This window comes from Rhodamnia argentea, chromosome 8 (genome assembly GCF_020921035.1).
Source record: "Rhodamnia argentea isolate NSW1041297 chromosome 8, ASM2092103v1, whole genome shotgun sequence".
NCBI classification, from domain to species: domain Eukaryota; kingdom Viridiplantae; phylum Streptophyta; class Magnoliopsida; order Myrtales; family Myrtaceae; genus Rhodamnia; species Rhodamnia argentea.
This window is the reverse complement of record NC_063157.1, coordinates 1003502-1031223: the sequence shown is the minus strand read 5'-3', so window position 1 is coordinate 1031223 and position 27722 is coordinate 1003502. Positions and strand designations below refer to the sequence as shown.

At 42.6% G+C, this 27722-nt stretch overlaps 5 protein-coding genes across 6 annotated transcripts; 4 read left to right on the top strand and 1 right to left on the bottom strand.

Moving 5' to 3' along the window:
* Positions 1-292: 292 nt before the first annotated feature.
* Positions 293-5907, top strand: LOC115738084. Of its 2 annotated transcripts, none has more exons than XM_030670588.2 (7): positions 293-741; positions 1321-1628; positions 1827-2549; positions 3360-3488; positions 3994-4197; positions 4771-4971; positions 5378-5907. In XM_030670588.2, exons 1-7 carry the CDS (start codon positions 588-590, stop codon positions 5498-5500), a joined length of 1842 nt encoding a protein of 613 aa, XP_030526448.2. In that variant the 5' UTR covers positions 293-587; the 3' UTR covers positions 5501-5907. The 2 variants fall into 2 exon arrangements, with proteins under 2 accessions (XP_030526448.2, XP_030526447.2); XM_030670587.2 differs by having other exon boundaries at positions 293-844.
* A 2066-nt stretch (positions 5908-7973) lies between these two features.
* LOC115738036 (probable histone H2A variant 3) lies at positions 7974-11074 on the bottom strand. The gene is made up of 2 exons (XM_030670517.2): positions 10782-11074; positions 7974-8437 (listed from the first exon to the last, which is right to left on the bottom strand). The coding sequence occupies exons 1-2, from the start codon at positions 10887-10889 to the stop codon at positions 8141-8143; spliced, it is 405 nt and encodes a 134-aa protein (XP_030526377.1). The 5' UTR covers positions 10890-11074; the 3' UTR covers positions 7974-8140.
* Positions 11075-13530: 2456 nt separating this feature from the next.
* On the top strand, positions 13531-17401 carry LOC115738116 (boron transporter 4). The gene is made up of 13 exons (XM_030670635.2): positions 13531-13663; positions 13791-13873; positions 14122-14314; positions 14450-14588; positions 14710-14875; positions 14977-15143; positions 15394-15567; positions 15664-15759; positions 15852-15968; positions 16114-16433; positions 16577-16856; positions 16934-17071; positions 17183-17401. Exons 1-13 carry the CDS (start codon positions 13560-13562, stop codon positions 17213-17215), a joined length of 2010 nt encoding a protein of 669 aa, XP_030526495.1. The 5' UTR covers positions 13531-13559; the 3' UTR covers positions 17216-17401.
* Positions 17402-19527: 2126 nt separating this feature from the next.
* LOC115738022 lies at positions 19528-20666 on the top strand. The gene is made up of 2 exons (XM_030670497.2): positions 19528-20034; positions 20137-20666. The coding sequence occupies exons 1-2, from the start codon at positions 19569-19571 to the stop codon at positions 20664-20666; spliced, it is 996 nt and encodes a 331-aa protein (XP_030526357.2). The 5' UTR covers positions 19528-19568.
* Positions 20667-21842: 1176 nt separating this feature from the next.
* LOC115738109 ((6-4)DNA photolyase) lies at positions 21843-27403 on the top strand. Its single transcript, XM_030670624.2, is given in 15 exon segments — positions 21843-22312; positions 22497-22568; positions 22758-22838; positions 22972-22983; positions 22985-23152; positions 23240-23311; positions 24158-24244; positions 24398-24496; positions 24592-24675; positions 24829-24915; positions 25051-25122; positions 25206-25319; positions 25741-25828; positions 25923-26018; positions 26982-27403. Coding segments are annotated over 15 exon segments (1623 nt in total). The 5' UTR covers positions 21843-22003; the 3' UTR covers positions 27164-27403.
* The last annotated feature ends 319 nt before the right edge of the window (positions 27404-27722 follow it).

Genomic DNA, 27722 nt, shown 5'->3' with positions numbered 1-27722 from the left:
TGCAAACATAAAAAATCAGCGCTTGTTTTATCACCCAAAAAAAAAAAAAAGAAGGAAATTTTATTTATTTCCCGAATAAAGGGCAGTTCTGTCAAGTCAAACTAAAAAAGCTGACAGATGTGCGACAGACATGGAATCAAAATGGAATCCTATAAACTATGTAATTAACAACGTTAATTTCCCCACTTTCGTTAATTAAACTATTTTACCGAATTTTAATAAATGTTTATGGTTTTAAAAAAAAAATCAAAGATCGATTATATCAAATAGAGTCCGAGATAAATAACACCGTTCCCCCATTTGAGCCAGGCACGCGAGATAGAGAGAGAAATTCAAAATCTATCGAAGCTCTCTGTTCCTCGCCTGTCTTTGAAATCTCCGGCGCGCGTGAACCTCATACTCCGCCGAGCTCCTCCGGGAATGGCCAGGGCGCCGCCGCGGTCGACGTCGGCTAGGGTTTCGCGCCTCTCTCGATCGAGTCCTACCTGATCGGGACCCACCACGGCTCGCCTCATCACCGGCGGCGGCTAGATTTCTCGCCCGCCGTTGGATGATCGCCACCGCGAGATGGCAGCGAGGGGGCTGGGATGTTGCTACTTGGTGGAGAAGATGAGGAGGATCGTGCGGACGGCGTTCTTCGTGGTGGCGATGGTGGCGTCGCTGCTGGCGTCGTCGCTGCCGGTGCTGGTGGCGGTAGGGGACGTGCTCGTGCCCTGGGTGTTGATCGCGAGCTTCACTTGCGTGAGTTGTTATGGATTTAGGGAGCATTTGAGGAGATATTCGTTCAAGAGCTCTTTGACGGACATTCCATTGGTTTCAATCGTTAGATCTCTGATCATCATTTGTATGTTCACGCCCTGTTTGCACCACTTTCGTTTCTCTTTTCTTTCTTTCGGTAGAGTTGTCATTCTTTCTTTGGCTTCAGTAACTTTCGCCTTGCTGTTTAGAGGGATGATAACTTTCTTTCTAGGACAATCCTCTTTGTTCGGCTGGGAATGTTAGGCTTTAAACTTTTAGCTTTGTTGCTCTTAATATGAATGCGAAATTGCAACTTGGGATTTCCTTTTGTGGCATTTGATGAACTCTCTGGAGCGATTTTACAAGGGCGCAGCAATTTGAGATTGATTAAGTCTGTCATTTGAGTCATGGGTGGCTTTCGTAAATTAAAATTCCTCAAAAGTTATTTAATATTAGTAACTAGTGTTGCAGGCTTGATTTGCCGCGTTGAATTGGTATGTACTGGTAATTGATCCCATAACGATTTCTGTAGGAGAATCGAAGAAAATGCATTTACGTCCTTGCTCGTGTCCTCTGCAACAGGTGTTTATGCGATGTGCGATGGTCCTGCTCTCTCTCACGGGCCTTATTTGGGAACTGTTACTCTGTCCTCCGTCATCTCTATCCTCATTCTTTCGGTCAAGGCTTGTGTTTTCTCTATAAACTCTCAAATGGAAGCTGAAGTTCCATCTTCCCTTGCGAGGCAGAAACTTCATTTGAAGAAGTCATGGGGTATGCCTGTCTTGTTCCTGTCTTCGGTCGTATTTGCTTTGGGCCATACTGTGGTTGCTTATAGAACCAGCTTCCGGGCACGGAGGAAGCTTCTGTTTCATCGAGTTGATCCTGAAGCAGTAAGTTTGGATTAATTTTGCAGTTGCATAACATAAAAGAAACGAAATCTTGTCTGAGACAGCTATGAAAATGTTATCTGTGGCATAAGTCTTTTATCTTCTCAAGCGTGAGTTGGTGATTTGCCTGAGTTCTATGTGGTTTGAATTGCTTGCGTATGCTTCTTCTGAATGTGTTCTTGCATGCTCTAAATTTAACAGGTTCTTTCCTGCAAAACCGTTTTCTCCGGTTACCAAAAGGTCCCGAGGTCACCGACTCCAACTGCTGGGAAAACTACAAAAAGTGACTCTGAAACGAGGCAGAAGCCCATGGGGTCTGCTCATGGCGAAGGTGATATTCCGATCAGATTCCTCACGGATGTTGACAGCTTATTTATGACGTGCCAAGGGCTTGCTATCCATTATAAACTCTGCTCGCCTAGTTCACCATCTCATGTTTTGTCCTCGGCTGCCTTCTCTGAGCCCAATGTTAACTGCACCTCGCCACAAACAGTGATGGGTCGGCTAAATGTTGATAGGCAAGCATTCAGTGCTTTGCCAAAATCTCAACATCTTCAGAGGAGCTATAGCAGTCAATTCAACACTTCCTTGCTGTATGCTCCACTTTTGGACAGCTCCGTACCTTATCCTATTCTTGCTGAAGAAATTCCTGCATTGAACCTGGATGATGCTGATGTGGACGACCGGGCTAAAAATGTGAAAACTTTTGGGCAAGATCCCAATGGTGGTCTATTTGGAATCGTCTTAATACATGGATTTGGAGGAGGAGTCTTTTCCTGGAGGCATGTTATGGGAGTGCTTTCACGGCAGGTCGGTTGTGCTGTTGTCGCTTTTGACAGACCTGGCTGGGGATTAACAACCAGGCCACGACGCAAGTCTTGGGAGGAAGAAGAAATGCCTAATCCTTACAAGCTGGAGACACAGGTAATTGTGTGCTTTTAATTCATTGAAATTATTACCACTGATTGTATCCTAAGTTACCTGCAAAAGTTTCTCAAAGTTTTCCCTATTTGGTGAATTGATTACAATGTCTTGATTATGAAAAAGGAATTGATGACATAATGAGTTTGAATCTATTATTGCTTTTTTTTTTTTTAATTTTACTTATCAATAAGTTGTGTCTTCCAACATTATGCCCAGAAATTGGCTGGAAATCCCAGTTTACTATTATCCTGAGTTCTAAAGCACTACTTAGCGAGGCCCAATATAGAAGTCAACAGATGACTTGCATTATTATGGACAAAGATATTTGTTTGAGTAACTAAATATTAAATCACGCCATCATCTAACAGCCTAAGCTTTTAAAACAGTTGGCGGTGGTCCCATAAAATCTCACATGGAATCAGAGCAGGAGGTCTTGAATTACTTTCATCTAATGGCTTAAGCTTTTAGAGTAATTCAACCAAATCTCACAATATGTGTAAGATAGATCACTATTGTGAACATAAGGTAAAGGGATGAAAGGAGACATTGATGGTCAGTTTGCATTCTCGTTGAAAATGACCAATGTTATATATCGTCTCATTAATTGGATCATTTGGATACGGGTAAGCCCTATATTTATATTCTTTTGGCCTGTACCAGGTAGATGGCTCTCATTAAAAAATTTTCTTTCATTCAGTGGTATGTAGCATTAGCAAACCTGCTGAGGGTGCCGCATTTGCTAACTCTGCGCTCAGTGGGTTGATTTTCGTTTTCTTGATTTAGGATATGTTCTGATTCTGTCAACTTCAGGTAGATCTCCTTCTTTCTTTCTGTTTGGAGATGGGGTTTACATCTGTGGTGCTTGTCGGTCACGATGATGGTGGCCAGCTTGCCTTAAGGGCTGCACAAAAGGTTCGGGCGTCATCAAATTCTTTCAATGTAAGTATGCCTCTTGGTCTTGTCGTCTTGCTTTTGAAATTTGTTTGAGTATGTACACTTGTCTATAATTACCATTCCAGTCCATTTTGGTAGTATGGTACAGAGATCGCATGGAGTTATAATTCTATGGAAATTCAGCCTCAGTTAACTTGTTATTAAAGAATCGCTGATTTATTGGTTGTCTTGATTCCTGAATTGATTGCTAACATTTGATAATCAATGCATTTATAAATGGAAATAACATTGTGTGGTAGAGATTATTTTGTACACATGAATTGGCTCTTCAGTCCTGTTTTGGAAGTTAGTTTAGCAAAATTAAACCGCTTGAAGAATGTTTTGGAGTACATCTAATATATGTCCATTGATTGGCGATAAGTTCTGTATTTTAGCATTGAGAAGCGTTTAGCTGTCAGGTAGCATTTTCTTTATGAAATTATCTATGTTAACCTCTTGCTTTATCCTCCTCATTATCATGACTTGTTGCTGTTGGCCTTCTGTGCATCAGATTGTAATTGAGGGCATTGTACTGGTAAGTGTTAGCTTGTCTAGAGAAGTTGTTCCTGGTTTTGCGAGGATCCTCTTGCATACTTCCTTGGGTAAAAAGCACTTGGTTCGCCCTTTGTTGCGAGCAGAGATTACTCAAGTGGTGAGTCGTCGTGCATGGTATGACGCAAGGAAGATAGCGCCAGAGTTTTTCAGCCTCTACAAGGTATTTCGCTTCTTTTGGATAGTTACTAGCTGTGGTTTTATATTCAGTAAGAACTTGATGGTGATTTGCCGTAAGTTTTGTTTCACTTTTGCATGTACTTTTATAGCAAACTTCTGTTTCCATTACACAATATCTTGAAGACCATGCCAGTGCCCCGTGAAAATTTTACCTGAAACATGTTGTAATTGAACCAAGAAATTTTGCTGCTGCTTGCATAGATAACATAGGATAGTGGACTTTGAAAACCATCCACATCACATTGTCCCTTGTCAATGGAAAACCAAAGCAGTTTCTTGGAAGAGGGGTATTTACACTAGCAGAAAACTAGCTCATCTAGGAAGAATTAAGCAAGTTGAACATTGAGATGTCTCTGCATCTACCGTGTTTGCATGTATGAGCTCTCTCTTACATATTCTCTTGGGAGCGATAAGAGGGATCAACCAAGTAAACATCTGCTATTTCTCTCTGAATTTTAGCAACTCTATGTTGTAGTTATGTTTCTCAGAAGAGATGGTCTTTCCCATGAGTGCTTCCTTTTGTCTCATATTTGCTCGTCATCCTGGTATCAATCAGGCGCCACTATTTGTAGAAGGTTGGGATGAAGCACTTCATGAGATCGGGAAACTCTCTTACGAATTTGTTCTGTCGCCCCAATACGCGGCAGGCTTGCTCAAAGCAGTCGAAGACATTCCTGTTTTGGTTATTGCAGGGGCTGAAGACGCCCTCATTTCTCTCAAATCTACCCAAGCAATGGCATCTAAGCTTGTAGATTCTGTAAGTTTTTCTTCTCATAACCACGTGTTGAACTTTACATGGTGCAGAACTCAGAGAAACATGGTTTCTTAACTTTGGTCGAGGCAGTTGTACATGCTTAACTAGGAAATGCAATATGTTGCCGCTGCTGCCCCAAGAGTCCATTTAGAAATGAGAAACATCTTAAATCAGTGCCTGGAGGAAGTTGTTAGAACGTAGCTGCTTGTTTGTTCTTGGTTTAGGCTGTGATATGTGCCAGACGGGAAAAAAAAAAAAAAAAAGCTGCACGTGAATCTTTCATTGATTCTGAAACCCCCCCTCCCCAAAAAAAAAAAAAGAAAAAACCTTGCATTGATTCTTTCTTTTGTATTCTCTAATTCTCATGAAATCCTCGTTAAGATGGTCTAACAACATATCTACAATGCAGAGACTTGTTGCAATATCCGGCTGTGGCCACCTTCCGCACGAGGAGTGCCCCAAGGCATTAGTGGCGGCTATATCACCCTTTATAACCAATCTCTTATCGACATCAGAATCAGTGAATCAATAGGTTGTTGCTTCGCAATATAATAGAAAGTAGATGTTATATCTTATTGTAGGGGGCTTTCATTTTACCTTTTCCCTTTCTTTTTCGGGTCCTACTCACCCCAACAAGAGGAAGAGAATAAAGTTGGTCTCTCCGTTGGGTGTTTTTAATATGTTAGCTTGAAGCCTTTTAACCTTTTTTTTTTTCCTAGTGTAGAGCAATCTCACATCATTTGTAATTTCATCTATATGTTTTTTTCACTTGATTTTGGTGATCGCATATGCTCGTCGGCAGCTGTTTGTCGCCACGACACTGGGGAGTGAAAGCTACAAAGAGAGATACCTGGTCAGATGAACTTGGACTAGGGATTTGCAAGAAGTTTAATTGTCTTGGTTCAATCACAAGGTTTAATACTCCGATTGGTTTCCGTACGATGCGTGTAGACTGATCGTGTAATTTTCTCAGTCGAGAGACAAATGTTGCATATTTACACTAATATGCGAGAATGTGAAGAAGAAAAACATGAGGAAAGGCCCGGAGTTGGATGACTTCAAACTCGAGTGCCACCAAAATTTTGTGAGGTAGAGGGGTTCGGCCGCCGGTTCCGGTTCCAAAGAGACCGCCCACCTTTTTTCCGGTTTTTTCTTTGTTCTTAAGTTCTCCTTATAAAACCCCTTTTTTTTTTTTTTTTAACCCTTCCCCTCTTTTTTTTTTTTTTAAATCAACAGTATGAGGAATTATTGTTGGTGAGGTGTCATGGATTGAGGGTATGTGTCAAAACAACAAAGACCATCTCGCTTTTTCTCCAAACTAATTACCGTCGCCGGTAGATCTTGAAAGCCAAGGGAGCAAGGGAAAAAAAAATTGAGCAAGACAAAGAAGGGATTCTCGTGTTTTTGCTAATCGACAATAATAGGTTGAATCGGAAAGAAGGTAGCAAATCCAAAGAAGGTTTTATTATACGCTCATCACAAAATATTTCTAAATTTCATTACACCCAATGAGAGATAGCCGCCAAGAAGCACAAGTCAGAAAACACAATTTGTGCACCGGCTAGGTTTAGTGGGTCGAGCGCAACACCGGCATCAGCATGTAGAACATGATCCAAAACACGGGTTGGTACAAAACTCGAGAACCCCAGCGTGGGACACGGGTACAAATCACCATTTGGCAATGTGATTTCTGGACCATTATGAGGATGACAATTATTTGAGGAATTGAAATCATGGGTCGTATTATTAGCACAACCAGAGTCCATTACCGAGAGATTGTTTTCTCGTGAAGACGAGCAAGAAAAAAAAAAAAATACGTGCCTCTTAAACTGAAGGACATTACTCGGTGGATTTAGAGCCAAGTGATGCTGCGCTTGCTCCTGAGTGAAGGGAAAGAGCTATGTGGGGAATTGGAAGTGCGATGCCCCACGGTTGCAACAAAAGGCTTGTTCCCTGTCTATTCATAAGGTGTGACCCGTCGGCACCCGTTGACCTCCCCGCGGTCGGCTTGAAAAATCATGAATTTGGTTTTAGGTTATCCGATCAAGAAGCTTGGTGATTCCCGAGATTTCGCCGACACCAAGGCTCGGTGTGACCATTTCTTCGACAAAAACCATGACGCAAGGATTCCCTACTGCCTTTATATTCGGGATTGACGATCTAAATGCGACTTGCTCACTCTGCCATGGGTGGCTGCCACAGCGGGTCGATCATGATGGTTACTGGGATTAACCTTGAGCAGGGGATCTTTGTCGTTCCTGTCGCAATGAAAGGAGAGTAAGCCTTAGACACGGTAGGAAGGGGATTCTTCAGTGAAATTTTGGCTTCCGATGGCAGCATAAGAAAGAATCATTCAACCACATGAGAAAATGAAACGTGATCTCCTCGTCGAAGTGCCGTAGGCTCATGAGCAGCCCCGCTAAGTCCATGGCGTGCATGAGCTATGTTATATTAAATCCGTCCCGACAACCCTTTGAGGACGAGGATGGGGTACTGAGTCGCGATTCAGTCTCTTCCCAGAAAATTGGTCGCGAATGTCGCGATAGTTTGCCGGATTTCAAAGATGCATGGACCATTCTGTGGAGAGACGCGACAGTGAACCCTTTATATTACCAAAAATATTTAGTTTCCAATTTACTTGTGTCTCTCTATACTTCTTTTTGCGTTATTTTTTTTAAACGACCGGAGTCCAGATGAAACTAACGCGCATCGCCCGTTGGGTGTAATTTTCCCTTCAAAATGAGGGAACGGCATTTTCAAGAACTCTAGAAAACGGAAGCATGCCTCTAGTACAGACTGCTCCAGCCTCTATGAACATTTCATACAAACGGTCCCATTGTTAAGATTAAGAGTGCCAGAAACAAGGGCTAGAAAGTAGCAATCCTTTAGCTATCATGGACTCACAGAGTATGATTTACCAATCACGAAGCAAAGGTATAACCCCATTAATAGGCGGCCACTCTATCGGTGGTTAACTCACGAAGAGAGAGAGAGAGTGAAGGGACGCCGAAAGCAATGCAACTTTTGTTAAACACCACCTAAGCTAGCACATTAACTAGATAAGTACTACTGATTTGTCACCTGAAAGAAATAAAAGCAGACCAACAATATCCTCATCTTCCTCTAACTGAAAAATTACACGGAACCAGACGAAGCAAAGACGAGAGCAATCCTACTCCTTTGAAGATTTGTTAATGAGCGACTTGTGGATGTGAGGGATGACCCCTCCACCGGCTATGGTTCCCTTGATGAGGGTGTCGAGCTCTTCATCTCCCCGGATCGCCAGCTGCAGATGCCTTGGCGTGATACGCTTGACTTTCAGATCTTTGCTCGCGTTGCCTGCCAACTCCAGCACCTCTGCAGTCAAATATTCAAGGATAGCAGCAGTATAAACAGCAGCTGTCGCTCCAACTCTTCCATTTGCAGCAACCCTCGATTTCAGCTGACGGTGGACCCTGCCTACTGGGAACTGTATGGAACAAAAGGGGCTATATCAAATATCTCACTCATATTTTATGTTCACACCACGACTATGTGCCACCCCTCTAGTATATAAAACTAGCAAGCAAAACAATATAGTTTCTTTGCCTAAAATACAAACTGAACCACCGTTCAAAATTTGTCATGCATCTTTTGTATGTATGCTTATAGAAATAAAAGGACAATGTTCGACACAAAAGCATGCTAACCCGCCAAGGCTACGGAAAACCAAAAGCTGTGATACAGGTAAGAAAATGTGCACGTGGACTCAAGACTCCTATATCTTGAAACCTTAATGCAGGACAGCTAGAGTAGTATAACAGATTAACCAATCGCAACCATAAAATTTCCCAGAGATGCTTTAATTAATCAGATACGGAGACAACCGAAACCCGTAAGTTTTATATGTACTTCATCTGCATACACAAAATGAACAACAAAAAAAACTTGGCAGCTCATCCGTACTTTTACATAATTTGGTAGTGTGGACAACTTCGCTTGTCCTTCCACTCAAAACATGCATGATGCCATAAACTAATTACTTCAAACAAACTCCATTATCTCCCTTATCAAAAACTCGCCCCTTATTCCAGCGAATGTCTAAAGCTCCCATTAGGCCAGTGCGGATCGTTTTTTTTTTTTTTTCTTTCTAAAAACTATCTGAGAAATGCGCTGCCCATCTAGAGCATAGATTTTCTCCATAGAAGTGTTCTTTAAACTATTGAGCATTTGTCAGAGAAAGCCAGGAAACCAACCACTGTTGATTGCTGACAACTTGCAAGGCGTCAAAACTACTTGTTGTGAGTTCCTCAATAATGTATACTTTCCTTCACTCATTTCTCCACTTTGTTGACCAACAACATCTGATTGATACCACCAGGACACATCTTAAAGAGTTCACACATTTAATTAAAATACTTAAGAAGCACCTGTAGAGTGACCAAATATATCCCCAATAATTCTGTAGATTCTAGTCCCCTAACCTAGAAAGAACTATTTACATGCTGAAACCATATTGCACACAAGCTACAGGAAATCTTCATTTGCACCAATTCACTAGAGACAGAAAAGAGGAAGAGATGAGCTTCACGGGTAGGGTTATGCTTCAAGTAGTCATGCACAATCAAGGGTGGGCAGATGCGAATATCACAGAGCACCAAAATTATACAGAAGTGCTCTCAGATAAAATACTCCCCATTCTTTAAATGCATAACACTCCAAAACCACACACCAACATCAACAATCTATGCAGTTGTTACACAATAATATGCAAGAAAACAGAGAAACAGAAAAGCTACGTTCAGAGTCCTCGACCTACAACTTTTTCTTTTAAAGTTGCAAATGTAACTCAACACCAATCAACTGTTCGACATCTCATTTGTAGAATGAAATATCGCAAATCTGTAAATCGAGGTATATAGCAACGACTAAAAGGATTGAGGACGCTGGAGATAAAGGTTTATGTTATGATACATGCAATAGTTGCTACAGCACCTGATAACAAGTGAACCCACATTCATGTCATGGACTCATGGGGCCGTCTTCTAGAGAAACTGTCATAAATCACATCTGGGTATGCAAAATGGACTGGAACTCCCAACAACGTCCATATGTTTCAATCCTTTCAGGTATGTATAGTCTATCCTAAGCTTTGTTTCCATTAGAAATACTTTTCCATAGCGGATGGTCAAAATAAGCACAAGAAGGAGAAGGCTTCCCTGTGTAAAAGTCTCAGAGAAACAGCCACGGCAACAATTCACAAGCACAAAGTTTCCCAATGAAAATGAAGCTTGCAGCTGTTGAAAATAGCATCACATCCCATAGAGAGAAAAGAATCTAGAATACTTAGTTCAACACTCCTGGTAAAACAAAGAACTATATGATCTTTTGAGGCGAATTTTCAGTCGGGTCACGGTAAATAACATTCTACCCGAAGACAGTTCTCGGAAATTCCTATAATACAGAGTCCTGGGGACACAGTAACTATAGGCACTCCGGGCAAGTATTAGGGTTTAGACAATAATCGCGCAAGTAAACCTAATCCACGGATCGCTTCATACTATTTTGGCTATTTAACAGCAGAAGTTCTCCCATCCTAGATATTCAACCCCTGCAAAAGTCTCAGCCCAAAAGTCCAACCACTCGCACGAACTATTCAACGCGTGGTGCTAGTCCGCCACAAAAGTCAAAACATTCGATTGAGACTCGAGAAATCTACTACGTAACAAGCTGCGTATCCCGAAAACAGCAAGTACGTCGAGTTAATCCATACCCCTTCCCCTAGCCGTACACATATACGATCTATATACAGAGAGAGAGAGAGGGAGAGAGACCTGGAGGCCAGCGCGAGAGGAGCGAGAGACAGGCTTCTTCTTGTCCTTGTCCTTGTTGTTGGAGGCGGACTTCCCCATTATCAAACCTTTTGCGCCTTTCCCCGACATTTTCGACTCCAATCAAGCTCAAACACCTCGCAGAAACTCGGCTCCCTAGGGTTTAGATAGCTCGCGAGAGAGCTAGAGAGAGGGGACACTGTCGAAGGCGGACCGTGAGGGAGCGAACGGAGATGGTGCGAGAGCGAGAGCGAGAGCGAATTCGCGATCTGGAAGAGGAGAAAGAGCTCGAGGATCGATGCTTTATATTTGCGAAATTACCCTCGCTTGCGTTAAGGAATCACATTTCCCCTTTCCGGGTCGGGTCGGGTCATCCATACTGTCAGGCCCGTGACGATCATTAGGCCAGAATCAAGGCCTTCTTTTCAGGCCCATATAGGAAACTAAAAGAGAACATTTTAAGCCCACTCTTGGAGAGACCAAAGCTACGATGTCAAACCAAAACGACACAAAACTCTAATTTCCACCCATGTAAAAAAAACAAGTTAAAAAAAAAAGGAAAAAATAAAATAAATAAATTGCGAACAGAGACGTAAAAAGCATATGGTCGACGTGGGCGATTTGGAAGTCGAAGATGGCTAAAGCCAAGGGCCAAGGCCCAAGTTGATGATGTCCACTGTCCAGACAGCGATCATGGTCAAGCTGGTCCAGCTTTCTACGCAGCCTCAACGACGACGTTTCCGTTGTTTTTTCCACCCGGACATATGATATGACAACGACATCAAGCCGGTTCACGTCCTCCCGGCATGTAAAAACAATGCACAATTGGGAGATGGCCTTCGTGCATTCGCGCCGGCGGAGTTTATCCACCGTAGGTCCTCGGTTGCGGACGTTTCCGTCGCCTTTTCCAACGGCCAAGGCTCTAGCAACGTGTGAAAACGATGAGCAAGTGGCGGATGGGGCTCTGCATATTCTTTTGTCCTTTCGAAGAGTCTCATCTTTTTGAAGAGTCGTATTTTACGGGGCCTGTGCATGTAATCGGACCCCTTTCCGGTTTCTGTGAGAGTCACGAGCGGAGTGGGAGATCACTAGAACGGGGTAATTGTCCATAAAGTCCTAAACCTATTATACCGGCGGCCAATTCACTCCAAAACCGTTCAATTGTATCAATTTAATTGTAAACCTTTTGACAATTTGCCAATTCAATCATATATCTTTCAATTGTTTCAATTTAGTCCCAAAACTTCTGAAGTTTTACTAATTTAGTCCAAAACGTTGTCAAAAGGTTTAGGATTAAATTGATAAATCATCAAAATGTTCAAGACTAAATAGTATAATTAAAAGCTTTACGACCGAATTGACACAATTGTAATAAGTTTATATATATATTTGCTAATTTTCCCTATTTTAAGAGCCGAGCCACCCCGTAACTATGGAATAAAGGGTTATTCCGCACCTATATCGAGATATTGACGGTGATTCTTAAATATCGAAGAACGTAATGTGATACGATGAGATAGAATACAATAGAAATAAAGACACAGGGAACGAACGAGTTACCTATTCTTAATGGTCAAAGCGAATCATTTCATTCCCAATTCTTTAATTCCAAATGAATCAAATCTCCCCAAATAGGATTCGAACCTACGATCAATCGGTTAACGGCCGACCGCTCTACTATTGAACTAGTGAGGAACAATGGGAGATTCGATCTCATAGAGCTCAATTCCCTTCTTGTTACTATTTCAATCCTATTCCCTAACCATCGATCTGTTCTCGAGAATAGAAAACTTAATTGACGTTATAAAATGAATTTCTATTTTCGAGAATAAATGAACATTGAATAAGAGGGACACTACAGGCCCCTAAGAGCTCAAACAACCCAAAAATTTGGACCGTTTTGACCTTCGGTTTTCAACTGCGTAGGCTCGGGTAATTACGTGGGCCCACAAAATGACAACACAATCAGATTCTGTGTCAATATTTTCAGTATGTGAATCGATTTTGCTCTTACGAACAAAGGGAGCTGCCAGCTGTGAGGGTGGGCCCCACGTTTTGGACTCTTTTCGGGCTTCTCTATTTAAAGCCCGGCGTGACGTGAAGCGACCCGTTGGCTCCTATTCCTCCATTGCCTGCCAACCAACCGAAGCGGAGGCGCAGGCAGCAGGCGCAGGCACACACCACTGGGCCAAACGAAGTGCTGCGAGGTTTGTTGCTTCCGTCTTCTCCGGCGGATCAGACGGGCCACCGCCGCCGCCGTCTAGAAGGTGCGCATGCAGTCTCTTGTGTGCTCGCGCCATGCACGACCCCCCGTCTCTTTCTTTTTTCATCAGTCTTGTTTCCCACCTCTAGTTGCGTTCTCAGAAGCATTCTGGCATGTGTCAAAGCCGCTCTGTCGTTCCGAACTTACGTCGCGAAGATCTTTACTTCGAACCCTTCTTTAGAGAAAACGGGTGTGATTTTAACGCACGAAAAGAAGCTGCTATGAGTAAAAAAAATCTGTTCTTTATGCTCAAGCTTGGAGAATGGAAGGCCAAGAAAATTTACGCACCAGTCTCTCCATCGGGGCTGTCTTTTGCCGACTGTAGCGTCTAGAAAACATGAAAAGGATGGCAGAAACGATTTGTTCTATCTATGCCAAGTGGAACCAAATGTGCAGTCATTCATATCCTAGAGAGATTACTTGGTTTTGATGTTTCCCTTCTACTTTCTTTAATCCTCCTTCCTCCTTATCATGATCGATTTTCTGCATTTTCGGCGATTCTCTCTGTTTCAGCAGAGATGGAGAATATTAAATCTCCATTTGAAGGCATAAGGGCAGATCTTAGAGGAAGAGCGTTGTGTTACAAGCAAGACTGGATCAATGGCCTGCGCTCTGGAATTAGGTACTCGAGTTTTGCCACTGTTCTTTAACCTCTTGTTTTCAACGCCCGACTTGCATGCTACTGGAACTTACCTTTGACAAAAAAATCCACTATGTACTAAACTAGATTAATTCTGAATCGGCTGCAGCATATTGGCACCAACCACATATATTTTCTTTGCCTCTGCTCTTCCTGTCATTGCCTTTGGTGAGCAATTGAGTAGAGACACAGGTCAGTTGATGATACTTGATAGCTCTCATTTTGAGCATTTCCCCTGTTTTTCTTGTGAATATTGCCGCAAAATTTCCCATCTTTTTTCACATTTAAGGTTTCCCCTTTCCCTTGTGATCAATATATTCTTTTGCATCCATGCCGACAAGAATGAAACGGGATTTAGACTTCTTTTCGACACCTTCTTTGCTGTACTTGATGCAGTCTTGGTGGATCATGACTCGTCTGTTTTTTTGTTCCCTTACCAGAGGGAAGCTTGAGCACTGTAGAAGCATTAGCTTCTACTGCTATATGTGGCATCATCCACTCGATATTCGGCGGGCAACCGCTTTTGATACTTGGAGTTGCTGAGCCGACGGTTATCATGTATGCTTATCTCTACAAGTTTGCCAAAGGCAGGGAAGGTTTGGGGCCAGAACTGTACTTAGCTTGGGCTGGATGGTATGCTAATAGCTATCAATCCTTCATATTATTAGGCCATAACTGTTACATTTCTTCAGGGTGTCTTTTCCCCTTTTGTTGTTGGCAATGATTATCAATCTTGTCAAATGACAAGGCTCCTGAAATATTGTGCAGGGTATGCGTTTGGACTGCTCTGTTGCTATTTCTCCTAGCAATTTTCAATGCTTGCAACATAATCAACAGGTTCACAAGAGTTGCAGGAGAGCTTTTCGGCATGCTTATCACTATTTTGTTCATTCAAGAGGCTATCAAGGTACCTTAGCCCAGGAATTAGAACAAAGATGCTCTGCAAAGAGATAATCACAAAATTGGAGATCTTTTCATGGGTGTACGCAATTCCGTTGTCATATATAAGATAAACGTGTGAATTGCAGGGAGCAGTGAGCGAGTTTAAAATCCCGAAAGCTGAAGATCAGAACCTGCTGAAGTACCAGTTTCACTGGCTCTACACAAATGGGCTTCTGGGGATTATTTTCACCTTTGGCGTTCTTTACACTGCTTTAAAGAGCAGGAAGGCAAGATCTTGGCTGTATGGCACAGGTTTGCAATGACAACCACCCCATCGTCCACCAATGTGTCTAGCAAATTTCTTCATGATTTTTTTTTTTTAAATATCTGACACAGTTCCTTATTTTCCATAGGATGGCTCAGAAACTTAACTGCTGATTATGGGGTCCCTCTGATGGTTTTACTCTGGACATTACTGTCTTTCAGTTTACCGAACAAAGTTCCATCGGGTGTGCCGAGAAGGCTCTTTAGCCCACTACCATGGGAATCGGCATCCTTACATCACTGGACTGTCATCAAGGTATTCTAGTAACATATTATTTGTGCCCTTTTCTGGTTTTGGGAAATGAGGGTGGTCGAGGAAACTGGGACTTAAAATCAATGGATTGCTTCAGCTGAGGATTTAAACACGCATCTTTTCCCTCTTCTGATTCTAATATTCATTAGAATTTCTCATTAGCAGATTATATATAGTATCATTCTCCGAGAAGATCTCAACTCTTACACTGTTTCCCTGATTTCAATGTGCCTCCTCATCAAACATTATTTAGGACATGGGAAGGGTCTCACCAGCATACGTGTTCGCCGCCTTCATCCCTGCAGTGATGATTGCTGGTCTTTACTTCTTCGACCATAGTGTAGCTTCGCAATTAGCGCAACAGAAGGAGTTCAACCTGAAGAATCCATCTGCCTACCATTACGACATCTTTCTTCTAGGTTTCCTGGTACATATACATTATCCATGCATCATATCTTAAAACACATTTCTGAGTATGTTACACTGAGAAGTTAATTGCTCCTATTTTGTTTGGTTCTTCCAGACTTTGCTTTGTGGATTGATGGGGTTGCCTCCATCCAACGGAGTCCTACCTCAGTCCCCTATGCACACTAAAAGCCTCGCTGTCCTCAAAAGACAGGTTGGTGGATTGTGTTTTCAGCTCAAATCACAAAAAATACTTTGGAAGTGGTGTCAGATCATGTAGATTGGATGCAAATTTTTCACTTGCAGCATATTAGGAGGAAGATGATCGAGAGTGCAAAGGAGAGCATCAGGCAGAAAGATAGCAACTCCAAAATATATGGGAAGATGCAAGATGCTTTCATCGAGATGGAAAGCAGTCCAGTGGTAAGTCTTATGGTTAACATCAAAATAATCTCATGGCGGACACCCGAAAACCATCAGTACATTAAGCTGTCATGCAGAAGAATACTACTCAGTGCAGAAATTTGCAATCTAAATTAAGCCCTTTGAATTGTTTTGTGTGTGGTAGATTTCTTCAGTGGTGAAGGAGCTAGAAGACTTGAAGGAAGCAGTCATTCAAAGCAGTAAAGGAGATGCAGAAAAGGCTTCATTTGATCCTGAGAAGCAAATTGACGCTTACTTGCCAGTCCGCGTGAATGAGCAAAGACTTAGCAATTTAGTACAGTCGGTCCTAGTGGCAGCCTCAGTATGCGCCATGCCTATGATTAAGCTCATACCCACATCAGTACTTTGGGGTTATTTCGCGTACATGGCCATAGATAGTCTTCCTGGAAATCAATTTTGGGAAAGAATGCTATTTCTCTTCATCACTCCCAGCCGGCGGTACAGGTATATTGCCATAAATATAGAACATTACAATGTTTGGGCAGTCAAGTTGATGAAATGTCATGAATAGCCATTACCATGAAATTGATTTCTCCCTTGATGGAGGATCTGCAGATTTTTCTTACAACGATTATGTCTGTTGACAGGATCCTGGAAGGGGTTCATGCTTCTTATGTGGAGTCTGTGCCTTTCAAATATATAGCCTCATTCACCATATTTCAGTTTGTGTATCTGTTGCTGTGTTTCGGAATGACAAATATCCCGATTGCCGGAATTCTATTCCCCTTGCCGTTCTTTCTTCTCATAAGCATAAGGCAACATGTATTACCCAAGTTGTTCAATCCACATCATCTGCGAGAATTAGACGCGGCGGAATATGAAGAAGTCACTCGTACCCCACGATTTTCTCTCAGCCCCTCTTGCCAAGTAAGCTAAGTTGTTGTCATTAGTTGTCATAAATTAGCTCCCCTGTCTATACACTATCTCACTAGGTTGTGTATCAGGAGAGGGAAATACCCCATTTCGGGAGCGTGGAAGTTGGGGACGAAAAATCCGATGCTGAGATTCTCGATGAGCTGACAACCAGCAGAGGAGAGTTGAAGGTTAGGACTGTGAGCTTCACCGAAGATGGATGTTATCAAGTAAGAAAACATTCACGTTCTCTTACATTTAACCTCAACTAGTTACGGCTGATTAATTCAAGACTCATCTGCGTGTCAAATGAAGGGTCCTAATTTGTTTATTATTTGCAGGTGCATCCAGAGGACACTATCTCCCAGGAGTGAGATTTCATGACAAAGAGATAACTAGCTCACCTTAAGAAGGTAGAGAGGTAAAGAATGTCGTCGCGGATTGACTTTAGACTATTCCTATCAGAAACATTCCGTTAGGGAGGAAAATGGAGGGCAATGACTGTTCCGGAGGGGAGGAGAGACAGACCTTACTACAGTATTTGCCCTTCCCATAGCTTAGCAGGCAAAGTTGATTATGAAGATGGACTGCAAGTCCTGAACAGTTCATAGCATTGTAGGAAACTATGATTAATTTGAGATATAAAAGTTGATAGATCCATTTTCTGCACGAATGAAATCGTATGCGTGTGGTCTCAATGAAATTTCTCCACACAGGTGATGTCTTTCACGTTCTGAAGGAATAATTCTCTCGAACAATTCTGGTTAGAGATAGCTCCGTAAGTAAGTAGCACGACAAATCTCTCTCATTCCCTGATACGGAACTCGCGTCTTCGTGTGTCACAAGACTCCGCAACCATCACGGATCAGTAAAGCTTGAGGAGAATTTGTGATCAAGGAATTGTAATTTCAATGGCATGCCCCTCTAGAGTGCACCGGCATGAGTACCCTAGTCGGGAAACTCATCATAGTTTGCCAGCTCCGCTTAGACATATCTAAGTTCCGCGCAGACAGTTGCCTAATGAAGGGTCAGCTCAACTCAATCTAGATCGAACCGTGATAGAATGCGTAGTTTTGATGTGACTAGACAGACTTCTTAGACTCACACATAATGAAGAAGTACCCTAAAGCATGTTCACACATTGTGATTGAGCCAGAGGTGCACCTGGTGGAGTTGACCATGCTATGCCCCATATCTGGTTCCTGTACAGCACTAAAGGAAGGTATGCTTGGGGGAGTTTCTCTGGGCTTATGAAACTATTTGTCTGAGTGCAACTTACTAGACCAGACACATGCACCCATGTTACAACATCCTGCTCTAACCATGCTCTTGTATTTTGCATTTGCATCATTCAGCTGTTGCTCAACGACCCTTTTTCTAGCCGGCACAGGTCACCGCATTGGCTGTGTTAATTGTCAACATCGCTGCCAACCAAGCCGACCAGGAGAAAGAACTCACTGGGGCTGGTTCTGTTTCTGAATTAGTGATTCCATATTGCCGAACTCCTGAGAAAAAAGATAGCCGGATTGCTACCATTTTCTTCCCTTTTGATTGGGAATTCCTTTAAAAAGGATGATCAGTGGATATTGTTCAGCCCATGTTTTCTTCTCGGAATGCAGGTTATTCTCTAACACATGCGGTGTCCGCACATCACAATCTCAAGGTTACAGCCTCGGTAACCACACGGCTGCCAGAGAACAGCCCAAATGAAAATGATCAAAAGTAAAAGGGAATCTCAAGGTGACTTGATTCACAGAAGTTTGAAATATGCTTTGGCAACGTGCATGTGGCAATCAATAGCATATCTTTGACCTCCCCCGGAAACAATCTCCCGAAGAATTCAACGTTATCGATCGATCTGCCCCCCTTAATTACATGCGAAATGCGCGTTACCATGCTTCGATCGCACGCAGGCAAAGATATACGTAGTTTTATCTGTCCGAGGAATTTCTGCTTTTAAAATGTGCATGTGGTGGCTGTTAGGACACCCATGTTGATCGACCATGGCTTAAGAAACCGTACATTATTATAACCATTTTGGTCTGGAAATGAAGGGCAGAGGATAGATTAATGGATCAGAGGGCAACAGCACAAAAAAGAATAACATGCAAATTGGATCATCTGGCCTGGCCAGTACCCTCTTGAGAAGACATTGCCATGCAAGCAACACCATAATATAAAGCTTATTATAGAGAAATGTTTTCTCGACAATATTGCCAGGGACTGTACAATTTCAACCATAGATCCGCACACCATCACCGCGTATTTTGCATAAAACACTTACTAATTAGAAGATGGTGCGGTCAGAAATAACTGACAGCACTGTTAGACAGTTGGATTAGTAGCTTTCTATATTATGTCCCTTCCCGAAAATTGTGGGTTAATGAAATTTTCACACATCTCCTTCCACTCGCTTTTTTTCTTATTCTGCCAAAAACCATATAAAAGCCCAAGATCATGGAAGCAGCCGTAGCATTAGTAATTCCCAGAAGTCACAACGGTCCATGGTGAGCTCTCCAATGGCAATGTTGGTGGTGCTGCTGCTAACGAGCTCCTTCTGCTACAAAGCCACGTCCTTGATCGATGGCAAGCTCTCAAATGGCCGTAATGTTTTGTAAAAGTGAAAATGTGTCTTAATCCCAATGAACATGTTGTTGTACTTGTTTCCCTCTGATCTCAGGGTTATTGCCCAATGGCAACTTCGAGCTCGGGCCGAAGCCTTGGGAGATGAAAGGCACGGTGGTGACGGGTCGAGCCGCCATACCCGACTGGGAGATCTCGGGCTACGTGGAGTACATCAAAGCGGGCCAAAAGCAGGGGGACATGTTGCTGGTCGTGCCCGAGGGCAAGTTCGCGGTTCGGCTCGGTAACGAGGCCGCGATCAAGCAAAGAGTGAACCTCACCAAGGGCTCGTATTACTCGGTCACGTTCACCATGACCCGCACGTGCGCACAGGACGAGAAGCTGAACGTGTCGGTGTCGCCGAACGTGGAGGCCGACGACTGGGGGATACTGCCTGTGCAGACTGTGTACAGCAGCAATGGGTGGGACTCGTACGCGTGGGGCTTTCAGGCCGACGACGCCGAGGTGGACATCTCGTTCCATAACCCCGGGATCGGAGAGGATCCGGCTTGTGGCCCCTTGATCGACTTGATTGCTTTGAAGGCCTTGAATATTCCTAAGCGCACCCAGCGTAATCTGTCTCTCTAAGTTTCTATTGCAGATAGATAGATAGATGGATAGACCCTTGTCAACGAGTCCCCATCACATGATTCATTCTGCTGCTTTCCTGCAGATAACTTGGTAAAGAATGGGAACTTCGAAGAAGGCCCCTACGTTTTCCCAAACTCGTCCTGGGGAGTCCTAGTCCCGCCCCACATCGAGGACGACCACAGCCCCATACCCGGCTGGATCATCGACTCCCTCAAGGCCGTCAAGTACGTCGACTCCGACCACTTTGCCGTGCCGGAGGGCAAGCGGGCGGTGGAGCTCGTCGCCGGGAGAGAGAGCGCCGTGTCTCAGGTCGTCTTCACCGTCCCCGGCAAGGCCTACGTCCTCACGTTTGCCGTGGGCGACGCCAGGGACTCGTGCGAGGGGCAGATGCAGGTGGAGGCACGCGCTGGGAGAGGCAGCGTTCGGGTCCCTTACGAGTCGAAGGGGAAGGGCGGCTTCGTGCGGGCTGAGCTGCGGTTTGAGGCCGAGGCGGCGCGGACACAGGTGGCGTTCCTTAGCTCCTACTACACCATGGCGAGCGATCACTCGGGTTCCCTGTGCGGGCCGGTCATCGATGACGTGAAGTTGCTCGCCGTACGTGGCTCGAAGTAGAGGGCACATGGTTCGTTCGTATCGGCTAATTTGAGCGATTGGATCCATTTCGCATTTCCATGGACATACCTTAGTTTTATTTCACGTCTCCATGTACGATGTATCTTGGAGAAAGATCATGTCTTGAATCACTCAAATTTCACTAGCTGAATTTCTTCCGTGGCAGATTTTATGAGTGGCCAATTTATTCAAGCAAAAATAAGAGTTTTGCAACCACGTTAGTTAGTTTTTAGATCACAATTTCTTAAAAGAGCGGTCCACAATAATTTTTAATTATTTTTGGCGTATTAAAGATGACCACCATTTCTTTAAAAAAAATAAATCAATTAGATTATGTAAAAGTTCAAATAAGAGGATGAAATACCTTCGTTTTCTCAAATAAGGATAAGAAATGGATCTTTATTTTAAATAAGACATGAAGTGACCAAATAATCTCAAACAAGGACTTTTGGCTACTAGGAGAACATGTGACTATTCTAGCCATTGAAGAAGGAGTGTTTTAATTAAAAAAAAAATTAAGTATGTATATATGTTTTTACTTTTATTTTATTTTTTCTTTTTCTCTCTTTGCTTCCTCGGCCATGCTTGATGGTCGACCTCCGCCGGCCTAAGGCGAGGATTGCCCTCCCAAGCATCGGACAACCCTCACCAAATCTGTTGCCCTCCCCTCGCCTAGGCCTTGCTTGAATCCGAAGAGGGAATGGGAAAAGAACAAAAAATGAAAAAGAAAGAAAATGGAAAAATGAATAGAAAAAATGAAATAATTTTTTCAAAAAAGTAAAATACAAAAATACCTTTTGACCAATGAGATCACGCCTTTTTTTTTTAGATTGATATGACTCTTTCAAATACTTATTTGAAATAAAATCTACTTCAAAGCCTTATTTGATAAAAAGATGATACTTTAGGCTTTCATTTGTAATAAGATTCATTTTAAATTCTTTTTTAAAAAGATGAGGGTATTTCACTATTTGGAATTTTCGCATTAGATTCATATGTGTGCGTAATCATTTTTTTTTTTTTGGGTCAAAATATGTGTGCGTATCTTAATAATGCAATTTTAACCCGTCAACGTGGCGCCTCATGGACCTATCCCACGAGCCTTCCCCACCCAGTTCCTCTAACGTACGCCGATAGCGCACAGCGCACCTCAGCCTCCTCAACCTGGTCCGCCATCGCCCACGTACGTACGTAGCCATCGATCACGCGACTCGAGCGCACGTTAGCATGGCCACGTTCGAGTTCCACTCACCAACGAGAAGGCGCGAATCGCACCAAGTCATTTTAACTTCAAACTCCCACGCGACTCTCGCTCATCTCCGAGTTCCGCACCAACAATGGCGTCTCCTGCATCGTCTTCTTCGCTGATGTGGTTCAGGAAAGGCCTCAGGATCCACGACAACCCCGCGCTCGAGCACGCTTCGAGAGCGTGCGATTTCCTCTACCCGGTTTTCGTGATCGATCCGCACTACATGGAGCCGGACCCGACCGCCTTCTCCCCCGGCTCGTCCAGGGCGGGCGTGAAACGGATCCGGTTCTTGCTCGAGAGCCTGGCAGATCTGGATTCGAGCCTTAAGAAGCTCGGTTCGAGGTTGCTGGTGTTGAAGGGGAGCCCTGGCGAGGTGTTGATCCGGTGCTTGGAAGAGGTGAGCCGTTGAGTTTGAGAGAGCTTCGTCTTCGTACTTCAATTTCAATTACAGATACCGTTGCTCTGCTTAGTAATGAAGTGTGAGTTAGAGGTTAAGTGCATGCGCATTATACGTGAAGCTCATGTATGCTTCCAATTTGTCGTTACTTATTTGATTATTAGATGGAATCTGGCTGTTGCAGTGGAATATCAACAAACTTTGCTTCGAGCACGACACTGACCCTTATTACCAAGCACTGGATAATAAAGTTAAGGTGAGAAACTCTGTTTGAAACTTTTGCGGTAGTTCATTGCGGTTCAGGAGTGATGGAGCAGTTACTATCAAGCTCCGGACAAGCAATGATGGGAGGAGATTCTCTTACATTCCTAGTCGAATGATGAAATTGAGTTGCTTATCTTTACTTACTTTATCTAATGAGAGATTGTCTTGTCTGCGAGGACAGAACTTTGCATCTGCTGCTGGCATGGAGATTTTCTCCCCTGTGAGCCATACGTTGTTTGATCCAGCAGACATTGTAGCAAGAGTAAGTCCTTGTTTAGGTGTCTAGTGAGCAGTTGATGTTTTGAGCTTGTCTCCACACTTTAGCATGTATCTCTGCTAATTTGTGGTGATCTTGTCCTGGTTTGATTTTATTACTTGCGGGGCTGAATCATCAGAATGGAGGAAAACCCACCTTTGAGTTACCAATCATTTCTGAAGCTTGCTGGAAAACCCTCATGGGAGGCTTCACCACTTTCAACCATGCTTTCTTCTGTTCCTCCAGTTGGGGCGGTTGGAAGATGCGAGGTTTATGAAGTTCCTACACTGATTGAACTTGGTTACAATGAAGCTGAGCAGGTTAGAGCTGCTGAGGCCTGCAATTTGCCATGCAATTTTCGACTATCTTAAGACTGTCATCAAGATTAGAGAAGCATGTTTTCGCAGGATGAAGTGGCCCCTTTCCGAGGTGGAGAAACTGTTGCATTGACAAGAATGAAAGAGGCACTCAGTAATAAGGTATGGCAGTTTACCGAAGCTAATTGAAAAACTAAGCTCATTCTAATGTGCTTTCAGTTGTTTTGTTTCTGTTAATCTATTTGCAAAGTACAATTTCTGCTCAAGTAGCTAGAATTGATGTCTTGTTAGGAAGCCCTACATTGTACGGTGTTATGGTGCTTTTGTGGTTCCAGAATAGTTAATTATGTCCCCAAGTAGTTTAGAACAATTTGACACTCAAGCTATTGTTGAATTCATATGCTTGATGGCCAGAAGCAGTTGCAAACTAGTAGTTTCCACTAAGTACTGAATCTGGATGCCGTCAACCTGTACTATGGAATTTACATTTCATCAAATGTCACTATAACCAATAATCCTATGTTCTTTGGTGCTTTGCTGAATAGTATATTTAATGTTAGCCAGTGGTCCTTCATTTGCAAGCTCATGTCTTTGGCTGCTCGCCAAATGGGGGACATTACTCCTCCTTCAATTTTTGCTGCTGATATTGTATACAGAGTTTGATTGTTAGCCTGATAGTGCCATTGCAACTGATGTAAGGGTAAAACAATCCAGCATCTCTGATCGACGAGATGCTGTAAGCAGACATGAACCTATGAATCTAAATTTTGATTAGGTAATGCCAATTATCTCTGGGAAGTGTTATGCTGTCATTTGTCTGCCTTATCAGGATGACGCTAGTATTATCTGTCTATGTTATTTTTCACTCCAAATTCATCGAATGAAAGGTGAATGCTATATGTTTAAAGTTGATTGGTGTGTCATTCGTGTTGCTGTTGGGAACTTCTTGTAAGCTGTCAATTGCAATTTTCTATTGTCATGAGCATGCTCCCTCTTGTGGTAATGTAGGCTTGGATAGCAGATTTCGACAAACCAAAGGGCAACCCTTCTGCTTTTAACAAGCCAGCAACAACAGTTTTATCACCCTACTTGAAAGTGAGTTCAAGCAGAGAGTCATTTAACATCTTGTTTGTCAATTCTACATCCCTATTTGTTTCACTTCCATATAATCGTATTCCATTGGTCTCTCTGTACATAGATTTCCTACCATAGTTTGCTCTATCCATTCTATTCTAAGTTGTGGGGCAGTTTGGTTGTCTCTCATCCAGATACTTCTATCAATGCCTTCAAGATACCTATAAGGATGTCAAGAAGCATACATCACCTCCTGTTTCTCTTCTGGGGCAGGTAGTTTCTAATGACAATTATGTTATGTGTTCCTGTTCCAACTGTAAGAACTTCCAGCTACTTATCTCTAATCATTTCCGTTTTTCATTTTGAAGTTGTTGTGGCGAGATTTCTTCTACACAGCAGCTTTTGGTACTCCTAATTTTAATAAGATGAGGGGTAACAGGATATGTAAACAGGTGATTGGAACTACTGGCTTATGGTACACTGATATCAAGAGAAACCTCTTCTATTTCTAGAGCAATTTGAATCCCTGGTAGACACTGGATGTGCACTGTGGAGATATTTTCTAGAAGTACATTTCATACTTAAAATACTCTTTGGCCATACAGATACCTTGGAGTGATGACGAGCAACTGCTTGCTGCTTGGAGGGAAGCTAGGACGGGATACCCTTGGATTGATGCTATAATGGTGCAGGTTAGGCGGGGAAAAGTTGCTCAAGTTGTTTGGGCTACCTATTGTTTCCACCATAATTATCTGATCTCAAAACTTAAATGTATTTTTTGTAATGTTCTCGTCTTGCCCTGCATGTAATCTATGTTGCTGATGTAGCTCCGCAAGTGGGGTTGGATGCACCACCTAGCTCGTCATTGCGTAGCATGTTTCTTAACACGTGGAGATCTGGTACATGACATTCATTCTGTGAGCATCTGTATGTATTAGAGATTCCAGTTGCTTTCCTTCATATAAATTGCATGTGGATGCAGTTTGTTCACTGGGAAAAGGGACGGGATGTTTTTGAGAGACTCCTCATTGACTCAGACTGGGCAATCAACAATGGAAACTGGCTGTGGTTGTCATGTTCTTCATTTTTCTACCAGGTAAATACCATCTCCCAAGTTCCATTGCAATCATGAGAAGTTTGGTTCGAACTGTTCCATGTGTGCAAGGAACTTGGTACTCTTTGTACGCTTTGATTAGATTTTCAGCGTCAGCACATGCTTGTCAACTTCTTTATCCATGGTAGCTTTTCTTGGTACTCTTATTCTACGTTGGTGATGTTCTAGTAGTAACCCGTGATTTGGGCTTGTCAACTTATGTTTCCTAGATGAATTGTTTATCTGGCAGTCTAAAATGTTCATATCAAGGTAAGTCGGACTAATTTGGGCTTGGCAATTGCACCTATCAGAGGCTTGTATTCTTGGAGCAGCAGCTTCATCATGGAAATCTGAATCTGCTGTTTCAGGATTGTTCTTTCGTCTAAATGAACCTTGTCTGTTCACTCATTGTTGTCCTGTGCAGTATAATCGCATCTATTCTCCAGTATCTTTTGGAAAGAAATACGACCCGAATGGCAACTACATACGCCATTTTTTACCTGTATTGAAGGGTACGTGTATACATTAGGACCATCTCTGTCACTTTTCCCTTTCTTGGGGGCGAGTTTCTCATTTCAAACATATGACTGGATGAAAATAAATCAGATATGCCAAAGGAGTTTATTTATGAACCATGGAAAGCTCCCTTGAACATTCAAACTAAAGCAAAGTGCATAATTGGAAGAGATTATCCAAATCCAGGTTTGTTATCTGAACTCTGTTTTTCTCTAATGGAGATTTTGCAGTTTCCTAAAGTATGCAATGGTGTGCATGCATATATTTGAATCATTCATAGGTCATTCAGTCAGAGTTTGATGCTTAACCGTATGGCGCATGATTTCGACACAATTGGGATGTGCATCTGTCCTTGAGTCTTGACCGAAGATCAGAGTGTGGTCATTCAGTTAGTGTTGATCCAGTAACCAACTCATGCATAAACACTAGCTTTTACGATTTAGGATGTTGAGCCGGATGGGAGGCCTGAGATAAGACAACATGTTTTCTTTACATAATTGGAGAGGTGGGTAGGGACATACTTGCATCTATTTCTTGTGAATATGAGGTCCTAAGTTTAGAAAGAAACATACTTGGATAGAAGAAAGCTTTTTATAGTACAAGTTCCCTCACAATAAAAGGAGACGAGATAAAAGTTGCATTATGCAACTATCTTTAGCTGCTTGATCGACCTAATTCCCTATAAAACCCCCAACTTTAGGTTTAATCCCCATTCTGCCCTAACTTCTTTTTGTCTAAAAAAAATCTCCAACTTTCATTCTAGTCCCCCATGCGATAAAAAGTCGCCATTAATTTCTTCAAAATTATCAACAATAGGGCCGGCCAACTAGAGTTTCATTATCAGAACCCACGTCTTTATCAACACCCTTACTTTCGTATGGAACAACATCTTCCCCAATATTGATAATTTTGAAGAAATTAATAGTAATTTTTAGACAGTGGGCAGATTTGGGGCTGGAGTGAAAATTAAAATTTTCATTTTTGACAAATAAAAGTTCAGGGTATCGAGATTAAACCTAAAGTTGGAGGTATTTTTGGGGAATTAGCCCCTGTCAATTGGGTATATACCTGATTGGCTCAAAATCATTAGTTGTCCAAATAACGCAATAGGCCGTCTGCAATTTCTGCTCTCACTTCTTCTGTTATCAGTGGTCTCTCACGATTCAGCCAGCAAAGAGTGCAAACGGAAGTTGGCTGAAGCATATGCCGCAAACCAAAGACTGAATGGCGTGGTGAGTGATGAGGATATGAAGAACCTGAGGAGAAAGCTGGAAGAAGATCAAGAAGAGGTGCTGAGAACTACAAAGCCAAGGCGAAAACACAGCGGCTGATTTCAGAACCAGCGTGATTTTTCCTGCCGGCAAGGCTGGCAAATGTATTGTGGATGGCGTCGTCATGCTTTTAAATTTATGCTGAAGGGACTGGACTACGTTTGATTGTAACCAGTATAGCATCGGACTTGGTCGATGACTGTTGAGCTCTTCGACGCGGTAAGCTACTTGTAAATATTGTGTGTGAGCAGAAGTAGTTCCATGCCACAACTCTCAGCAGCGGGAGGAACTCTCATTTTCTATGTGGTTGGGCCTATTTCGGCAGATCTCTTAGAATGAATGGACTACGTTTGATTGCTGCGTTTTCCAAGATTATAGTCGTTGTATTATTTTACATGTTGGAATGGACGCGAATTTTCACAAGAGAAAAAAAAAAACATGTAGAAAATTGTATCAAGATGATTGTACACATCGATCATGTTAAGGAAAACACTTTTCAGGAAATTATGTTTCAAGGAAATGGTTGGCCGAAAATATTTTTTGGTATTTGAATCTCATTTGAAAAGTGATTTCAAATTCATCATTTTATCTTAAACAAAAAAAAAATTACAATTATTCC

Bases quoted from the DNA above. Each gene is read 5' to 3' on its own strand.
- LOC115738022 (XM_030670497.2), top strand. From the start codon at position 19,569: ATGAAAGGCACGGTGGTGACGGGTCGAGCCGCCATACCCGACTGGGAG. The intron at 20,035-20,136 runs GTAATCTGTCTC...GCTTTCCTGCAG, and splicing joins TATTCCTAAGCGCACCCAGC to ATAACTTGGTAAAGAATGGG.
- LOC115738116 (XM_030670635.2), top strand. From the start codon at position 13,560: ATGGAGAATATTAAATCTCCATTTGAAGGCATAAGGGCAGATCTTAGA. The intron at 15,760-15,851 runs GTTGGTGGATTG...TTTCACTTGCAG, and splicing joins TCGCTGTCCTCAAAAGACAG to CATATTAGGAGGAAGATGAT. The intron at 17,072-17,182 runs GTAAGAAAACAT...TATTATTTGCAG, and splicing joins CCGAAGATGGATGTTATCAA to GTGCATCCAGAGGACACTAT.
- LOC115738084 (XM_030670587.2), top strand. From the start codon at position 568: ATGGCAGCGAGGGGGCTGGGATGTTGCTACTTGGTGGAGAAGATGAGG. The intron at 3,489-3,993 runs GTAAGTATGCCT...TCTGTGCATCAG, and splicing joins CGTCATCAAATTCTTTCAAT to ATTGTAATTGAGGGCATTGT. The intron at 4,198-4,770 runs GTATTTCGCTTC...GGTATCAATCAG, and splicing joins AGTTTTTCAGCCTCTACAAG to GCGCCACTATTTGTAGAAGG.
- LOC115738036 (XM_030670517.2), bottom strand. From the start codon at position 10,889: ATGTCGGGGAAAGGCGCAAAAGGTTTGATAATGGGGAAGTCCGCCTCC. The intron at 8,438-10,781 runs GTCTCTCTCCCT...TGTTCCATACAG, and splicing joins CCTCTCGCGCTGGCCTCCAG to TTCCCAGTAGGCAGGGTCCA.